At 38.5% G+C, this 15454-nt stretch overlaps 1 protein-coding gene and 1 long non-coding RNA gene across 4 annotated transcripts in view; one reads left to right on the top strand and one right to left on the bottom strand.

Moving 5' to 3' along the window:
• Positions 1 to 4754: 4754 nt before the first annotated feature.
• Positions 4755 to 8737, bottom strand: LOC113953908. Its single transcript, XR_003530054.1, has 3 exons — positions 8680 to 8737; positions 5450 to 5558; positions 4755 to 5181 (listed from the first exon to the last, which is right to left on the bottom strand). It is a non-coding gene; the product is annotated as an uncharacterized LOC113953908 (long non-coding RNA).
• Positions 7939 to 15454, top strand: part of TJP1 (tight junction protein 1) — a 159288-nt gene continuing 151772 nt past the window's right edge. The window contains exons 1-2 of one of the 3 annotated variants that reach the window (XM_027657588.1): positions 7939 to 8065; positions 8596 to 8756. In XM_027657588.1, the coding sequence (XP_027513389.1) occupies positions 8042 to 8065; positions 8596 to 8756 (185 nt within the window). In that variant the 5' untranslated portion in view covers positions 7939 to 8041. Of the gene's footprint in view, positions 8066 to 8162; positions 8179 to 8595; positions 8757 to 15454 lie in introns of those variants that run through there. The other 2 variants (XM_027657583.1, XM_027657584.1) reach the window with 2 other exon arrangements.

Below are 15454 nucleotides of genomic sequence, written 5' to 3'. Positions count from 1 at the left end.
ATATTGGTCCACATTAATATAAAATATTTTAAATACGACAAAGTTGTATTTGGGATACCCAGTCAGACATATATTGTCTGAAGTCAGGCTTTCAGAAATGGAAAAATATTTTAAATTTTGGCTCAAGAGTTTCTATAAGTGGATTTTTATGTCTCTCACATATTTCTTTTTTTTTATATATAACTGACTCTTCATGCACACACACTTAATGGGAGAGCTCTATCTTACTGGAACGTTACCAGTGGGACCTCTGCTGTTTTTTCAAAATTAAAAATTCCGTGACTGAAAGATATGATCTTGCAGATTCTTAACAGCATGAAGAGCTTTTGTTCCTGATTTCATAGTATTCATACTGGATTTTTGGAATTTTGCAGATGCACACTGTAACCCAGTGCCATATTTTGAATCTAACCAAATATCTGCAGTAGGATAGGATACCATGGCACCAGGGTACGGCATGAGCTAATTAATTCTGCCATCAAATCGACATTGTAGGAACCAGTCCTTCAACTTGCTGAGTTCCAGCTGATTCTTTCACCAGGTGTAGTCCCAGATACTCACGCGAGAAAGTTCCCTACAGCACCAAACCTTTTGCTATTAGGTTTAGCTATCATTTTTAGTTAGCTTTTAATTTCTTAATTCCCACCTGTTAGGCTTCATGTGTGTATCTTAAGTTTTATGATCTATCAGAATGTTACGAGAGAGAGGTATATAATAACTGTATAATCATTTGGGAAACAGATCTGCAATCTGCACCACAATTTCACATAGGTTTCTCTAACTGGAATTACAGGAACATTTGGGATGTATTAATACTGATAGATACTGAGCACTTAGAGGCCTAAACCCATAAATTCAAATTTGATTCCTTCATCTATGCTGTAAAAGTCTTGTTTACAATTTTTTAACATTTTTACTCTTTGTTTTTCTTTTATCTTTTATTTGGACAGGACAGTGGAATGAGTAGCTTGTAGTCCTTCATTTCTTTTTGTTGTTTGTATTTAGTTCTAATTCTCTGTGGCCCAGAAAAGAGTAATACTTGAACAGGACTAACATTTCTGGATTGCTTTATTAAAGTTTTGTCAAAAAAACCACTAATTAAAATCAGACAGTGTGATTTTTAAAAACTTGATTAATTAGCATAAACAATATCCCTATAATAAGCTCCACTGACATTTTTGGTGTTCTTTTCATAGTAGATTACTGTATTCTTGCCTCTAATTATAGTAAATCCTATTACATTAATTTTCATTGTACTGGTAATCGGATTAAAATAGTATAGCATTAAGAGTCATACACATTGTAATGAAAACAGCTCTATACATTCTAATGAGAGCAACTTTTTTCTTGAAAATCAAAAATGGTTTTCATATTTGTAATAAGTGTGCGAATACACAACTAGAGACATAAACCAGTCTTGAACTAGGATTCTAACCAATTTCAACACATTCATGAAACATCCAGCTAGCCTTCAGACTTATGAATGTGGAAACATTCCTATCAGCATTTAATGAAAGATATTAATGATGCTAAAAATGCTCTGACTTTATAAATTTCCTACTCATATTATATTATAAATAAATGATAATTAGAAATTTATATTTATAATATAAAACTAAATTATAAAATGAGGCATGTGTATAATTTTTGGCAGGAGAAACTCCTTAAATTTTAGTAGTACTCTCTGTCATTTTGATGTACTTATCCTCATGTGTACAGCTACCATGCACAAAACTCACTACTCAACTGAAAAAAATGCAAAGGCAATGTTCTAAGGAAGTAGACTTTCTAGACAACTGAGCACAGTGGTATGAATTGGTCCTCATTCTAAATTTTTCACAGTGGTTCTATAACACATCTAACACAACAATTCAGAAAGTCATATTTTTTTCTTAGCCTCCAATATTCTGAATTTTTGTTTTTCAGAATTCCACACCCTTTCTTCAGGGAACCATCATTATTCCCCGCTTTTCACAATCTTCCATTTTCTTTTAATTGTTGTGTGCTTGGAGGCTTCCCCATTGGGCATAACATCTAAAAATGAAAGCTATTAACAACTCTACATCCCAAAATCACAGCAAGGTCTGATCACACTTCACCTCAGAGTTACATAGTTTCACAGTTCTAACAGTACACGGTTGGCAGGACTAATTAATTAGATCTTTGTGTACTAAGATTGTGATGTGTTGCAGATGGCAATGTATTTCTTAGAATCTTTTCTGGGAAGCGATGTTACTTACACTTCTTTTTCTTCTGCATCTCACATTGAAATTGTATGCTTGGTGATTTCTTCCCTCCAGTAGTTTTCTACATGAATAAGCCGTATCAGAGAGCACTAATGGAATTCATGCATATGCTTATTTTTTTCTACATTAAGCTTATTTTATCCTGTAAGAGGGTCATGCTTGTCAGGCATAATGTGATATTTGGATAATTTTGGCTTAGGGTGGTTTTCCTTTTTTTAATTTTTTTTTTTTTTTTTTTTTTTTTTTTTTTTTTAAGGAGTAAAATCTTAGTATTACAAGTTTGCAAGAAATAGGTAAACGTCAAAGCACTGGACAGTGCCTGTACAAGTCCAATTTGTTCTAGCCCGAATTCTTCACTTCAATAGTATTCTTATTTTTACAGTAACCTAAAATTTGCTTGTAAGAGTATAAAGCAGCAGCACATCAGACCTGTAGAACTATTTGTACAGGAAACCATTTCCAAATAGCCCTGACTGTAGTGAAACGGGGATATTTGCTTGCAAGTTTCTTATAAATATTTCAATTGCTTAATCTAGAAAACCATTTCTTCTTGATAATCCATAGTAAAATAAAAGTTATTTATTCTGTGAATAAATTCTCTTAAGATCTTCTTTGTCTTCTGAGAAAACAAGGTGAACATTTTTTTCTTCCAAAAGCAAAATTATTTACCTCTTTCCATTTTGGCAGCTGAAATAAATGACCAGGATGAACTGTTTCAGGAAGTGCAAGTCAGTTCTAAATGACTGTGTCAGTTCATTTATTAGACCCATTAGACCCTACTTAGACCCATAGCTGTTTGCCACCACTCAAGCCAGCCTGTCATGAAGACACTTTAAAGAAATATGAAAACTTCCCCTTCTGTAGATGGTCAATTATGCAGTACAGTGTGATCGGAAAATTCCTTCAAGTGTTTTGGTGTATTTTTTATGATGGTACTGTATTTATCTCTCTCGCTATATCTATCATTTTCACTTAACATGGAGTTTATGGAAACAGCAGTATTAGACCAGAAAAAACCTTTGCATTATATACAATAAATACATTAATGTGAGTACAGAGAAACCCTAGTAGATCACAAAAAGTCACAGAACTATGTATTTTAAGTGCAGATAGGAAACACACAAACACATACACATTTTACTTACTTTTGAGGAGAGAGAAAATAGCCCCCAGAGTCAGTGCATCCGACAAACTTGTGGATTCTAAGGAAATCTTTTGCCTTTTTTTTCTTTCTGGAAAGAAAATGGGAGATGTATGAAGCTTACACATGATAGATTGAAATGGCAAGAAAGTCTGTTACAGTAGCTTTGATATAAACCTTTATTAATATTATTACTATAATTGAGTAATTGTATAAATTCACATTACTAACAACTACTGCAGAAAAAAACCCCCTCCTTGGTAAACAGGAACTTATGGATTAAATTAGAGATGGAGATCAGTTATCTAATGTCATGTTTTAATGTCACTACTGTATTGTGTCGGTCTCTGGAACACCACCACTTTACCAAGGGAACTGTGTAATAATATGTTCTCAAATCATATTAAATACCACAGAAGCATAGAATAGGACATATGTATCAAGACTTTTTTATCAATCATTGGAGTACAAGACAGCAAGGGGAACAGGTTTATCCTAGGAATAAACACAGTATTAATTCTTCAGCATACACAGTAGCACAGTATTGAGAACTCCATGGAATGGATGGTGTAAGGTTATGAAAAGTCTCTGTTATATGCAGAGTAAAGCTAACTAAGACTATCCTAAAATGCAAATAAAAGATTCTATTTAATATGTCATAAAATCAGCAACAAGTTTACTTAATGTTTGATTTAGCTCTAATAAATTTTGAACTTGAGTGCTTGAAGTGTGTCATTAAGGTCTAATCTGCCGTCAAAAGTTGCTGATGTGATCATTACATTACTAATAAGGATGTCAGTTATTCTGGTAAGATGATTTTTTTTCTTTTTACCAAACAGTGTTAGATTTGTTGAACAAAATAAGCTATGTCAGCAAATAAAGAGTATTTTTGCTTGTTCACCAGCACAGCTATGCCAGTTAGGAGTGTAGGATTTTTTTCCTCACATTATTCCAGAAAAATTACATTATCTGAAGTAACTTAAGCACAGCCAAGACTTTTAAAAGTGCACTTCTGTAGTGTCTCCAAGGAGACTTTTGAGTAAGACTTAAATGTCCCTTCCTCCTGTGAGCACAGTTAAGACTGAAGTCACACAGGTGAGAGTTTGAAAAGGATGTCACCTAGTGACAACTGGCACTGCAGAGTAGTGTGAAGGGCTAACAATAAAGGAAAGCAAGTTAAGGTTCCAAAATCCCTGTTCCAGTGACAGGCTTATTGATCTCAAATCTAAAACCAGCAGGGGTAGATAATGCTGCAAAATCTTGCTTTGCACTCCCTGGAATCTGATATATATTCTACCAACAGTAAAACAGAAAAAATGAGAGTCACAATTTAGGATGAAAGTAGCTTTACACTACAATTACACTACCTTATTCTTAGTGGCTGATGGGAGCTCCCAAAGTACAACTGCCTCAGTGGCATCCTCTAAGTCGCAGTCAGTCAGCCTCCTGCTGCTGAAAACAGCCTAAAATCACCATGGCATGGGCCAAGATTCCATCACACACACTGGTATTAAACTCCACCTTCTCAGGATCCACCCATCTGTCTTGTAGATACACCACTGTCCTATTGAAAAAACAAGTATGAGTGGAGTTTGTGCCAAGCACACATCCATTCAAGTGCAGCAGTCATACATAATATCGTAAACTTGTCTGAAAGAGCAGTCTGTTCCTCTGAATCAAGAAGTGCATTGGAAGGACATTCAGGGGACAGGCTTCAGAAGAGGTTGGGACATCACAGTCTGTAAGCAATATATAGATTACACAGTTCTGAGGTGAAGTCTGCAGTTAAGTTACCTAAGGAAATAAAAGTTAGGAAATTAGTATGGTTCTGCTTGGTTTTGTACTGAAAAAAAATCCCATGGAACAACTATATTAACTTGGAGTAATCTAACTCCAACTTAAATAATTTTTAAAACACATGCTAGGTTCAAAAAACGCAAACAACTTCCATCTTTCTGGAGTGAAGGAGAGTGTTAGACAGAACAGGTTTGCATTGAGAATAGTAAATATCATCAGACTGCCTCTCTTGCAGGGATATCTACTGTACAGATTTTGGTCTTACCTTGGCAAATAGGTCCACGCAGGCCTTAGAGCTAAAATAAGGGGATGTCTGGATGCTTACCCTAATCTGGAAGTTGCTGATTGACTCCTGTTAAAAATAGGATGTTCATCTGAAAGGCAAGAAAGACGGGATCTTTTTACTCTTTCAGCGTACGTATACAACATTGCTGCTTAAAGCAAGATGTTATGAAAGCCAACATATAATGAAGCCATTGGTGATAGAGCTAAGAAGGAACAGGTACAAGACAAACAGAAATACTGCCAGTTAAAATTAGAGAATAAAATGTCTTCGTTAATGTCTGATTTTTGTCTCTGTAATGCACATCAAGAAATACAGAAAACGATACATAAAATGTACAAAAGTTAATTTGTTAGTGCCAGATTGATAGAGTATAATCATTGAGAACTATAGAGCTAAATTTGGGATAACTGTAATTATTTAGCAAATTTAAATAGATTTAGGAATTCCTAGTGAATTAAGAATAGGAATTGTATTATAAAGCAGTTGAATAAAGATTTCAGTTATACACCCATGCTCCATTGTAAGTTTTTACACAAGGTATGGTTGCCATATTTCTTAACTCTTTCGTATATAAATACTTAAAATAAATTTATGTCCCAAACCTGCTACTGTAAAAATGAAGAACAATGTTTTGGGACTCTCTAATACAGAGTCCTTTTACAAGGTAAAGAACTCTGAAAGCTTATCTGCTTCTTCCAGGTTGATCAGCTTTCAAATAAACTTTGCTTCCCTCTTATCTTTAGATTGCCTGATCTACAAAATTTTTACCACTACAACCAGATTAATACTAGATTTTTCTTTCAAGAATTTCTATATGAGATGGATTTTTCTAACTGGTGGGTATAACACTCAAATGTGATATTCAAACAGTCTCATCATTCTTTTAGTCAGCATTACCTAGCATATCAAGGTGTATATTGTATTTTTAATAGGATTGTAATTGAATGTAAATGACTATTTCAATTACAATAGCATTCATCAGTAGCTAGCATTCTGATGTCAAGAATAAAATTCAGCCCACACTTACTCTCTTGTAACTTTTGTGGGCAACAGCAGTTTTTTCAGTCAGCTAATGATGACTAGATATGCAGAAGGAAAAAAGCAATTTGTTTGTTTTACAAGTTTTGATTTTAAGTCAAAGTAAGATCCTTAGAGGTTTCAAAACTGATTTGATGTTCTGTCTATAAAAGATATAGACTTTCCAATTAGTATACTACTAGCATTGTTTAAGTACAAAAATTAATGCCTCCTTTCTTTATCTTTGTGATCATTTCAAGTTAGGCATCCTTCATTGCTTTTTTAATGCTTGAGCACTCTGAAGTCAAAAAACCCATTAACTGTATTGTGAGAGCTGGAGATGTACAGGCTCACACTGAACATCAAGCTGCCATTTCAATTTTTTAAATCGTTTTGTGACACAGAATTTCAGGACATTTGTGTACATCAGATTTCTTGGCTGAAAATGCAAAGCCGTCCAACTCATTAACTACAGCAATACAACTAACATGTTTCTAATTGGGCTTATAAGTACTGTATTTATGTTCTCTACTTCCTGTGTAATGAACAGGCCTAGCTAGAATGCAGCCTACTACAGTCTTGAGGTATATATTAAACACATGCACACAAAGAAAGATAATCAGCAAAATGCTCATCTCTGAGCCATAAAGTGACAATGCTGTGTGCATTATCTCTTCCTAGCTGACAGTGCCACCTTAGGATCCCAACTCTGGGTAAGGATTACAATTAATACTATTTCTATTATAGCAACTTAATGAAAAGTTGTCACTTGAGCATGGATTTGTTCATACCTGCACTCTGCAAAATATCTATGTGCTGAAACATGGTATCTCTAGCCAAGGTATTTCCCACCACTGTTGATCAATGTGTCAGCTAAGTGCTACACTTCACTTCAGAGATCTTTGTGCTGATGTCTCTGATCATACTGTGCCATGTGTTAGAACTTATTCCAAAAGCACTTCTCAAACGCAGTGGTCTTCTGCTGCTGTTAGTGCTGAGCTTGAGGAGGAAGGCACAGAACAGATTAAAGCTGTAATGACAACTGTGTGACACCTAAGGCCATGACACACTTACATGTTCAGCTATTTGTGCTTAAGTACCCAGAAGGTGGGCACCCCCTAAAAACATTTTATACTTTTAGTTTGTCTTAATCACCATCTGATTCTCGAACACACTTCAGTTGCTTTCCGCACATGGAATTCCTCACATGGGATGCGCTGTCCCACCGGCCTCCACACCTCACCTTCACCTCACCACTGCTCTCACCTTCATCCTTAACTCACCCTCACTCTCACCTCACTTCACCCCACCCTCCTGCTGACCCTCCTGTTCACCTTCCCGCTCACGGGGCCGCCCTGGCAGGCCGTGAGGCGTTTGCCCCGGAGTTCGGTTATTGCTACCCCCCAACCGGCACCGTCAGCCGGGAGGACGATTAAAATAACATAGGGCTCCTGTAGGCGCTAATGGGATTAGAGGCGAAGCGAGGAGGCGCGGGCAACGCTGCGGCCATGGCGCGCCTCTGATGGCGGGAGGGCAGCGCGGCGACTGCGCCTCATGGGCGGGGGCGGGATACCCCAGGTAACCGGGGAGGGCAGCGGGGCGGGAGCGCCCCGGCGGCAGGCAGGGATGGTGGGGAAGGCCCGCTCGCGCCGGGGGCGAGGGGAGGCGGCGGCCGCCCGGAGATAGCCCAGGTGAGAAGAGGGCGAAGCGGGGGGCCTGGTCGGGAGCGGGGAGTGCGGCGCGGCGGGGGAGAGGGAGGCGCGACAGTGGGTCGGGGGGCAAAGCACGGGGGGCTGCGAGGAAGGGAGTGCGACAGCGGGAGGAGGAGAGGAGCGCGGGCCCGGGGGAGGGCAGAGCGCGGCGGGAGGCGGAGGAGAGCGTCAGCTGGAGCGGGGATAGCGGGAGCGCGGCGGGAGGCGGAGGAGGAGAGCGTCAGCTGGGGGCAGAGATAGAGGGAGTGCGGCAGGAGGAGGAGGAGGAGGAGAGCGTGAGCCGGGGGGGCAGAGAGAGAGGGAGCGCGGCAGGAGGAGGAGGAGGAGGAGGAGGGGAAGAAGCGCGACGCAGGGACGGCAGATGCCTGGAAATAAAAATTTGATGATTGCATGCAGCGGCTGGAGAGACTCTGTCGGTGGCGGCGGCGGGGACGAGGCAGGGACAGGGGGGGCGACGGCAAAATGAAGTATCAGAAATACCTGACTGTCTTGCAGATGGCCATAGGGGTGACCGCCTCCAACAGGGGCAGTCTGATGCCCTTAAAGAGGAAGCTGTGGTGAGTAGGCACAAACGGGGCCGAGGGCGCTGCGGGCCGGGAGGGCCGAACGCGGGCCGCGGCGGGACGGGCGGGCGCGGCGGCGGGGGGTCCCCGCGGACATGGGGGGCGCCGTGCTCAGGCCCGGCCTGCGGCGCCGGGCGGGCATCGCCGGGGCACAAAGTTCCCGGCGGATTCGCCGCCAGCCGTGCGGAAACGCCGGGAGGCGTTTGCGGTGCCGGCGGAGCTGTCCGCGCCCGGTCCAGCGCAGGACGCGGCCGGAGCAGGCTCCGCTCCCGCGGGGGCAGCGCTGCCGGACCCTGCACCGCGGCAATGGCAGCCCGGGCTGAGGGCGCGGGAGCGGCTCCGGCGGAGGCACCGCTTGCGTGACATCCCGAGTGTTGCCGCCGATGTAGCGCACTGTGCTCCCGCCGCGGATTGTGCAGAGAGCCGGGTCTGAATCCCCTGCCCCTGCTGTCAGGTGTACCGAGAAAACGTGAAAAGAGAGACGCAGATCTCATAGATTAGTGAGCGACAGAGGTAGTGCTGGTCAAATATGGTCATTTTTATTTAAACCTCGCTTTTCCCCTGACTGATTCTGACTCCTTTTGTGCTTGCTAATTGTGTGCTGAACTGATTTTTCTGGATGAATCAACAACATGTTATGAAAAATGTATTAAAGTATAGTGGTGTAATGTGGGTGAGTAGGGCACCGACAGGCATATGGCACTGCAATATCCTGTCACTCGTGGGTATGCAAGAGCCCACTGTCAGCTTGATGGGAGCAATGGTATGTGTGTCATCATCAGGACAAATCATAAGGAGAAAATACAGGAACTTGTGAAGTTAGATTTTCTGTGAAGAAAATATCAATAATAAATTTGTAATTTCTTATCTATAAAAATACCCAAGAGTGATGTTTAGTTGGCAATGGTCGTACAGTTTTCTTTCACTGGACTTACATGTTCCTGTGAAGGAAAGTGTCACAGTGTCATTTTATTTAAACATAGTTCGCAAATAAAAATATTATCATGTCAGCAGTTGTAGGCTGTACATGAATTGTAGAGTGTGTTTTTTTACTTCGTTTTTCCCCACATTGTCAGCTAGCATAGACGGCATCAAGAAAATGTATTAATTGAAGAAACATAATGTGAAACTAGTAAGCTCTCTGTCATTAATTCCAGATCTTGCTGTTCCTTGCAGATAGAACACAATTTGGCGAATCTGTTCATCCTGACTGTATTGAACAAAATCAAATGAAGTCTTACACAAAATATGTTGTCGTACAGATAAGTTTTATTACATTAATCCAAGATTTTTACAATGTATTCAGTGGTTTGACTCTGATTATATAAGCTGCATAAAGTGTACCACACCTGTTTTATTCTCCCCAAATACCACTCCTGTGTGCAGCAGTGTAAGTAGTTAGGTGTTAATTATTTTAAGAAGTTTAATTATTGGTTGTGTAATAATAACAGTTGTTCAGTTTCATATTTTCTGTGGCTTATTGGAAATGTTTTATTTGCTGGCATGTGAAAGGAAAACTATCTTTATTTGTGTACTTACTTTCTGTAAGTCTGAAAGGACCCAATTCAGCTCCTGCTTTGTCTTCAGTTGCAGTTAGATCAGCTCTATGTTGTCCTGTTTCATGGTGAGATTCTGTGCTTTTTGAGGTATAGCAAAACGTTATAGTGGATCCATACTAATACTTGTCACAAGCATTGCATTTCATAACATTTCTAGCTTGATATCATGTTGCTGCAATGCAATGCTGTATGAAGATTTAGTTGACTAAAAGTGTTAAAAAAATAAGGTAGACTTTTTTTAATTTTAGGGAGATGTATGAATTATTTGAGCATTTGAAAGTATGTCTCTGGGATATTCTTATTAATAGGTGACATGATATAATGTATTCACGTTTTCTTTGAGAACTTTAATAGCATTAGGCATTATCTATTTGGATAGAATTTATGCTTATGGATGAAATACTATTTTCTGATGCATTTAGAGAAATGTTAAAGAAACTTTGTCACGTTATTTTTTTCTTACTTGTGCGTAGTCTCTATCCAATAATACATTAACAAATCTGAATATTAGAGAGAAGGATATACTGATGTTAGTAAAATCAGTGAGATATTAGTGTATATTTCCAACACTTAAACCAAAAGTTGATTTCAGTACTATATAACTGGAAATTTCAAAAATACCTAAAGAAAATGTATAAGTCAAGTTAGTCCATGGTCAGAGGATGCTTTTCCCTCTATTTTTATTTGCTTATCTTTAAAAATTGACACCATTGTGTTTAACCAATCGTATTTGTAAGCTTTTTGATGTGTTAATGTGTGTGACTGGAAGCAAAGACATAATTTAATAAAAAAGGGTTAAAATACTCATGTTTTTGTTGGTGGAGATAATCCACCTGAATCCTACTAAAAGAAAATGAAAAAGGTAACAGCAATGTTTTATTTCTTTAGAGAGCATCTGTCACTCCAATTTTCTCCTGCTCTTCCCCCAAAAATTTAAGTCCTATTCTGCATGAAAGCAGAGCTACAAATGAAAACACAAAAGATGGACACCGGCTGTCTCACGATGGGTTAAGAACAAATACTTATTAAGTAGCGGAGAATAAACCAGGCGACTGAACAAACAGAAGGAAGCTATGGCACAGGCTTGCAGCGGGAAGTGGAGGAGACAAACTTGTTTTATGTGGAGCTTAACATTTTCTGATGAGGTTTACTTGGGGCAGTAGAGTTTTTGACTCAGGGAAGGAAGAAGCTGCTGGAGTCTTGAACTGCTGATTCAGACCCTTCCTTGTGTGTGTACAGTGTTGTAATCTAATATGTAGGAACCTAATTGAGATGAATAGGATGTTTTTAATCCTCTTGCTGGAGGGACAGTATTTTGATACGAGACCCACCATCATAACACTGCTGGTACAGGTAGAGTGCAGAGTGACTAACATCTGCAAAGGTGATCAAGAAAAACTGACAACTGACATGGGAGCACCTTAAAATAGTAAATTGTTGTAAATATTTACTGAAATCCCAATACTTGCAACCTGAGTCCTTTTACAACAGGGAAATGCTAAGTCACATTATTAAGGGGAGCTACACAGGTAGACCATAATTTCTTGTCACTCTGAATATTGTGTTTCTCTGCTGCAAGGAGAAGATGTGCAGGCAAATAAACAAGCAAATGAAAAAGAAAAGCCAATAACAACCCCCCCAACAGGATATCTTAGCAACTCTAATAGCACTAATATTCCCTTCTCTTTCTTAAACATTTGCCTTTACTTTGAAAGACTTCCTCTGCTTTGGATTACACCCCTGCTGCTCCCCTTGGTGCAGGGGAGTGCAGAGTCATGAAATAAGGCAAAAAACTTGTTTAGTGATAAGTTTTCATTGTGGAGATTATGGAAATGGCTGAAACTATTCCATATTTACATTCTTTTAAGAATGATTGGTAGTTGTCTGAGGCAATCTAGGTTATAGAAAGAATGCAGATGCAGTGCACTGCAGAATTTGAATTTTGACAGGATCCAGTTCCCATTTGGTGCTACTGTTAAAAGCATGTGTGATATAGTAGCTGGGATGTTAAATGATAGCTGCTTCTTGTAAGATACTGCACAGGCACAGTTATTTTCAAGAACAGGAGTAAACTTACTTGAAATCAGTGAAGAGTAACCAGCGTGTCTGGAATTAAGCACTGATCTGAAAGCTTCGTTGTTTCAGAGTCTTTGTATTCAGGCCGAGGCTTGGCTGTAGAAGCCTAGACTTATAATGAAGGATATCTGTTTTATCATTAGGACCATCCCTTGGGAGAAAAGTGCCATTGTTTGTTTATGTTCTAAGTAGTGTCATATTTAGTAGAATCAAATAATGGAAAATGTCACCTTAATATAGGAGATAGCAAACATTGAAGATTGATCTTCTTGGTGTCTCTACAGAACTTTGTGGAAAAATACAGAGCCTCAGAATGGGTATTTTCCATTCTTGACTACTGGTTCCAGCTAATATTTGTTTGAAATGGGGATAAAAATTTGAGTTTAGCCCATTCTAAGGATTTATTCATGTTGCAAATTAATTAATACTTTTTTTTTTCCTGATGGAGGCAGGATACTGTGCTTAGGACCTACATATTTCCAGAGGTGCACAAGAATTCAGCATAGCAGCTCACTGCTCAGTGTGGCCAGCCATTGTTTCTAATTTGCCTTTTATTTTCCCAAACAAATATTAATATTGAGTATGTATAATTGTTAGGATTTCCAGTCGCAGAAGTGGGAGTGAATGTTAGCTTTTCCAACCTTCTCTTTGAGCCAGAAGCCATACTGATCGCATTAAGCTGAGCCCAGCCTGTGTCTTCACTTTCTGTAGTACTGAGGAAGACTAGCTTCTAATGGGAGGGCATATAATTATGGGCATTTTATGCATCTTTCAACTGATATCTGTGTAGCTACTAGATGTAGAAGTTTCTAAGTTAGACTTTGATATTGCTACAAGTATCTAAATGCTTTTTTAATAGGTTAGGCAGACAACTTGTAGTATATGAAAAGTGTAATAATTACGTCACCCTTAGAAGTCTCGTGGAGGCTATGGAGTTGACAAAACCTTGTCCACTCTACGTTAATTGTACCATTAACACTACACTTGAAAAACGAATACAGAAAAATGTGTCATTTCAAGACTTGTTTTTTATACATGCTGATGCTGACTTTTATAAATTGTTCAGAACTCTGAACAAGAAGGGAATTTTTTAAGTTCTTGAAAAATTTTTCAGTCTAACTGGTCTGTCTAGAAAATAAGATGACGTTCGTCATTTCAGACATAATTTAACTACAAAAACATGTTAGGTCATATTGGAAGTTGTAAATAGTAATTATGTGCAAGTAGAAGATAAAGTTAGTTAATAAACCCCTGTTGTATACAGACCATCCAGTTATGTTATAATGTGTATTAAGTCGTTAGCCCTTGATGTGATTCTGCACCTTGAAGTCACTGTTGCAGAGCATTTTGTTAGCCTAGCGTGTTTGTCAGTGGAATACAGATACTGAAAGTTTAAGGTTTTTGCTTATTTTACAAACTAGAGAAATAATTTAGAGTCATGGTTATGTAATGTGATATATGATCAGGAACCAGTCAAGGTCAATGAAACTGTTCTAAGAATTGTGGATAATAAATAAGGGCCTCTGACTCCATGTGGGTTTTGCAAAATGGTTCAATTTCACTTGACTAAAATTTCCGGAAGTTAATGAATTGGCGTACCTGGTTTTAGAATTCCTGTGATGAGCTCCATTAAAAAGGTGTTATGTTTCCAGAATATTAAACATATTATTTGAACAGAAACAGCACATTTGAAGCAAGGCATCAGGAACTGTTCACTCCTTTCAAATATCTTGATGCTATATTCTACTTTTTAAAGCCCTAGACTTCCTAGGCTTTTGTTCGAGTAGTTGATAGGCTGCAGATATTTTAAAGGGATCTCTTACAAATCTTTCTGCTTTAGCCTATGATAATTCCTCTATACTCCTCATGCATGTATTACAGTCAATGACTTGGCAATTCACTTCTTAATTTGCTATTAATATTGTATTAATTTGTATTAAGCAACACAAGTAAAAATTTGAAGGAAGGAGGTAATCAAATATAGTAAATTTAATTGATAATTTTTTAAACTTAAGGTTCGGATACCAGAACCATGGAGTATTGCATTATAGTTTCAGTATTCATTTAAAAAGAATAAACTTTGTTTCTCAGATTACAGTGAATACTTTGAGAACACAAAACATGATTCAAAAGTAAGAAGGATTTAAAAAAAATGGTTTTCAGATTTTTGAATAATTTATTTCCAAGTCAATCTCAAAACACTTTGGACCTTGTCTGATGAATTTGGACTCACTAAAGCTGACACTTGGGTTTATCTTGCAGCCCTATGGTCTTAACTTTTGAGGAGTATTGATTGTGGAAATCTCTAGTGTTTGACAGATTTCCTGTTGCAGTACTGCATGAGTGTTGCTGGCAATGGATTCCTGAGAGTTTCATTGCTGCACCTGCCATTCTGCCAAGACTGGGGGAAACTGCCCGGAGTCTGTCTCGGGGCTGTTATTGCTTGGCTTCACTAAAACTGGAGGAGTTTCTGAGGCACTGGAGCAGCTGATATTTCATTTGTTTGCACTTGTCCCAAAGTTTCCTCATCAATCATAGAGTCAAAACCCCATGAAGTGTCAATATGATTATCTTCCCTCAGATCCTTCTTTTGGTGTACATATAGTGCAAAGCTTCCCGATTCTCAGTAATGATATTGATTGAATTTTTTGTTGGTTGGTTAAATAATACTTTTTTTTTCTAGTAAAGATAGCTAGGAATTAATGATTTTATAAAGGATTGAAGGGAATCTTTCAATTGTGATATGTTTTCTCACAAAATTATATTTTGAAAGTTAAATGCAACTTTAAAAACATTTTTCTGTATCTCAGAAGCTAACAAGTAACAGCCATAACTTAGTCTCCAGCAGAATGAAATGATGGCTGGAATCCAGAAGCAGCAAGTTCATTTTTTCAAGCAGCTTTGAAGGGTGAAGCTTATAAGTATAAGGGCCTTCAAAACGTACCATTAATGTAGTTCTTTGTTAAAACTCTATAACTTTGATTAGCCTGTTCTTCTGACTTGTTTGTTGTTTGTTGTTTTTTTTTTTTTTTTTTTTTTTTTTTTTTTTTTTTTTTT

Source organism: Corapipo altera, unplaced genomic scaffold (genome assembly GCF_003945725.1).
Source record: "Corapipo altera isolate COAL_440 unplaced genomic scaffold, ASM394572v1 308, whole genome shotgun sequence".
Lineage (NCBI taxonomy): Eukaryota > Metazoa > Chordata > Aves > Passeriformes > Pipridae > Corapipo > Corapipo altera.
This window is presented reverse-complemented; position numbering and strand designations above follow the sequence as displayed.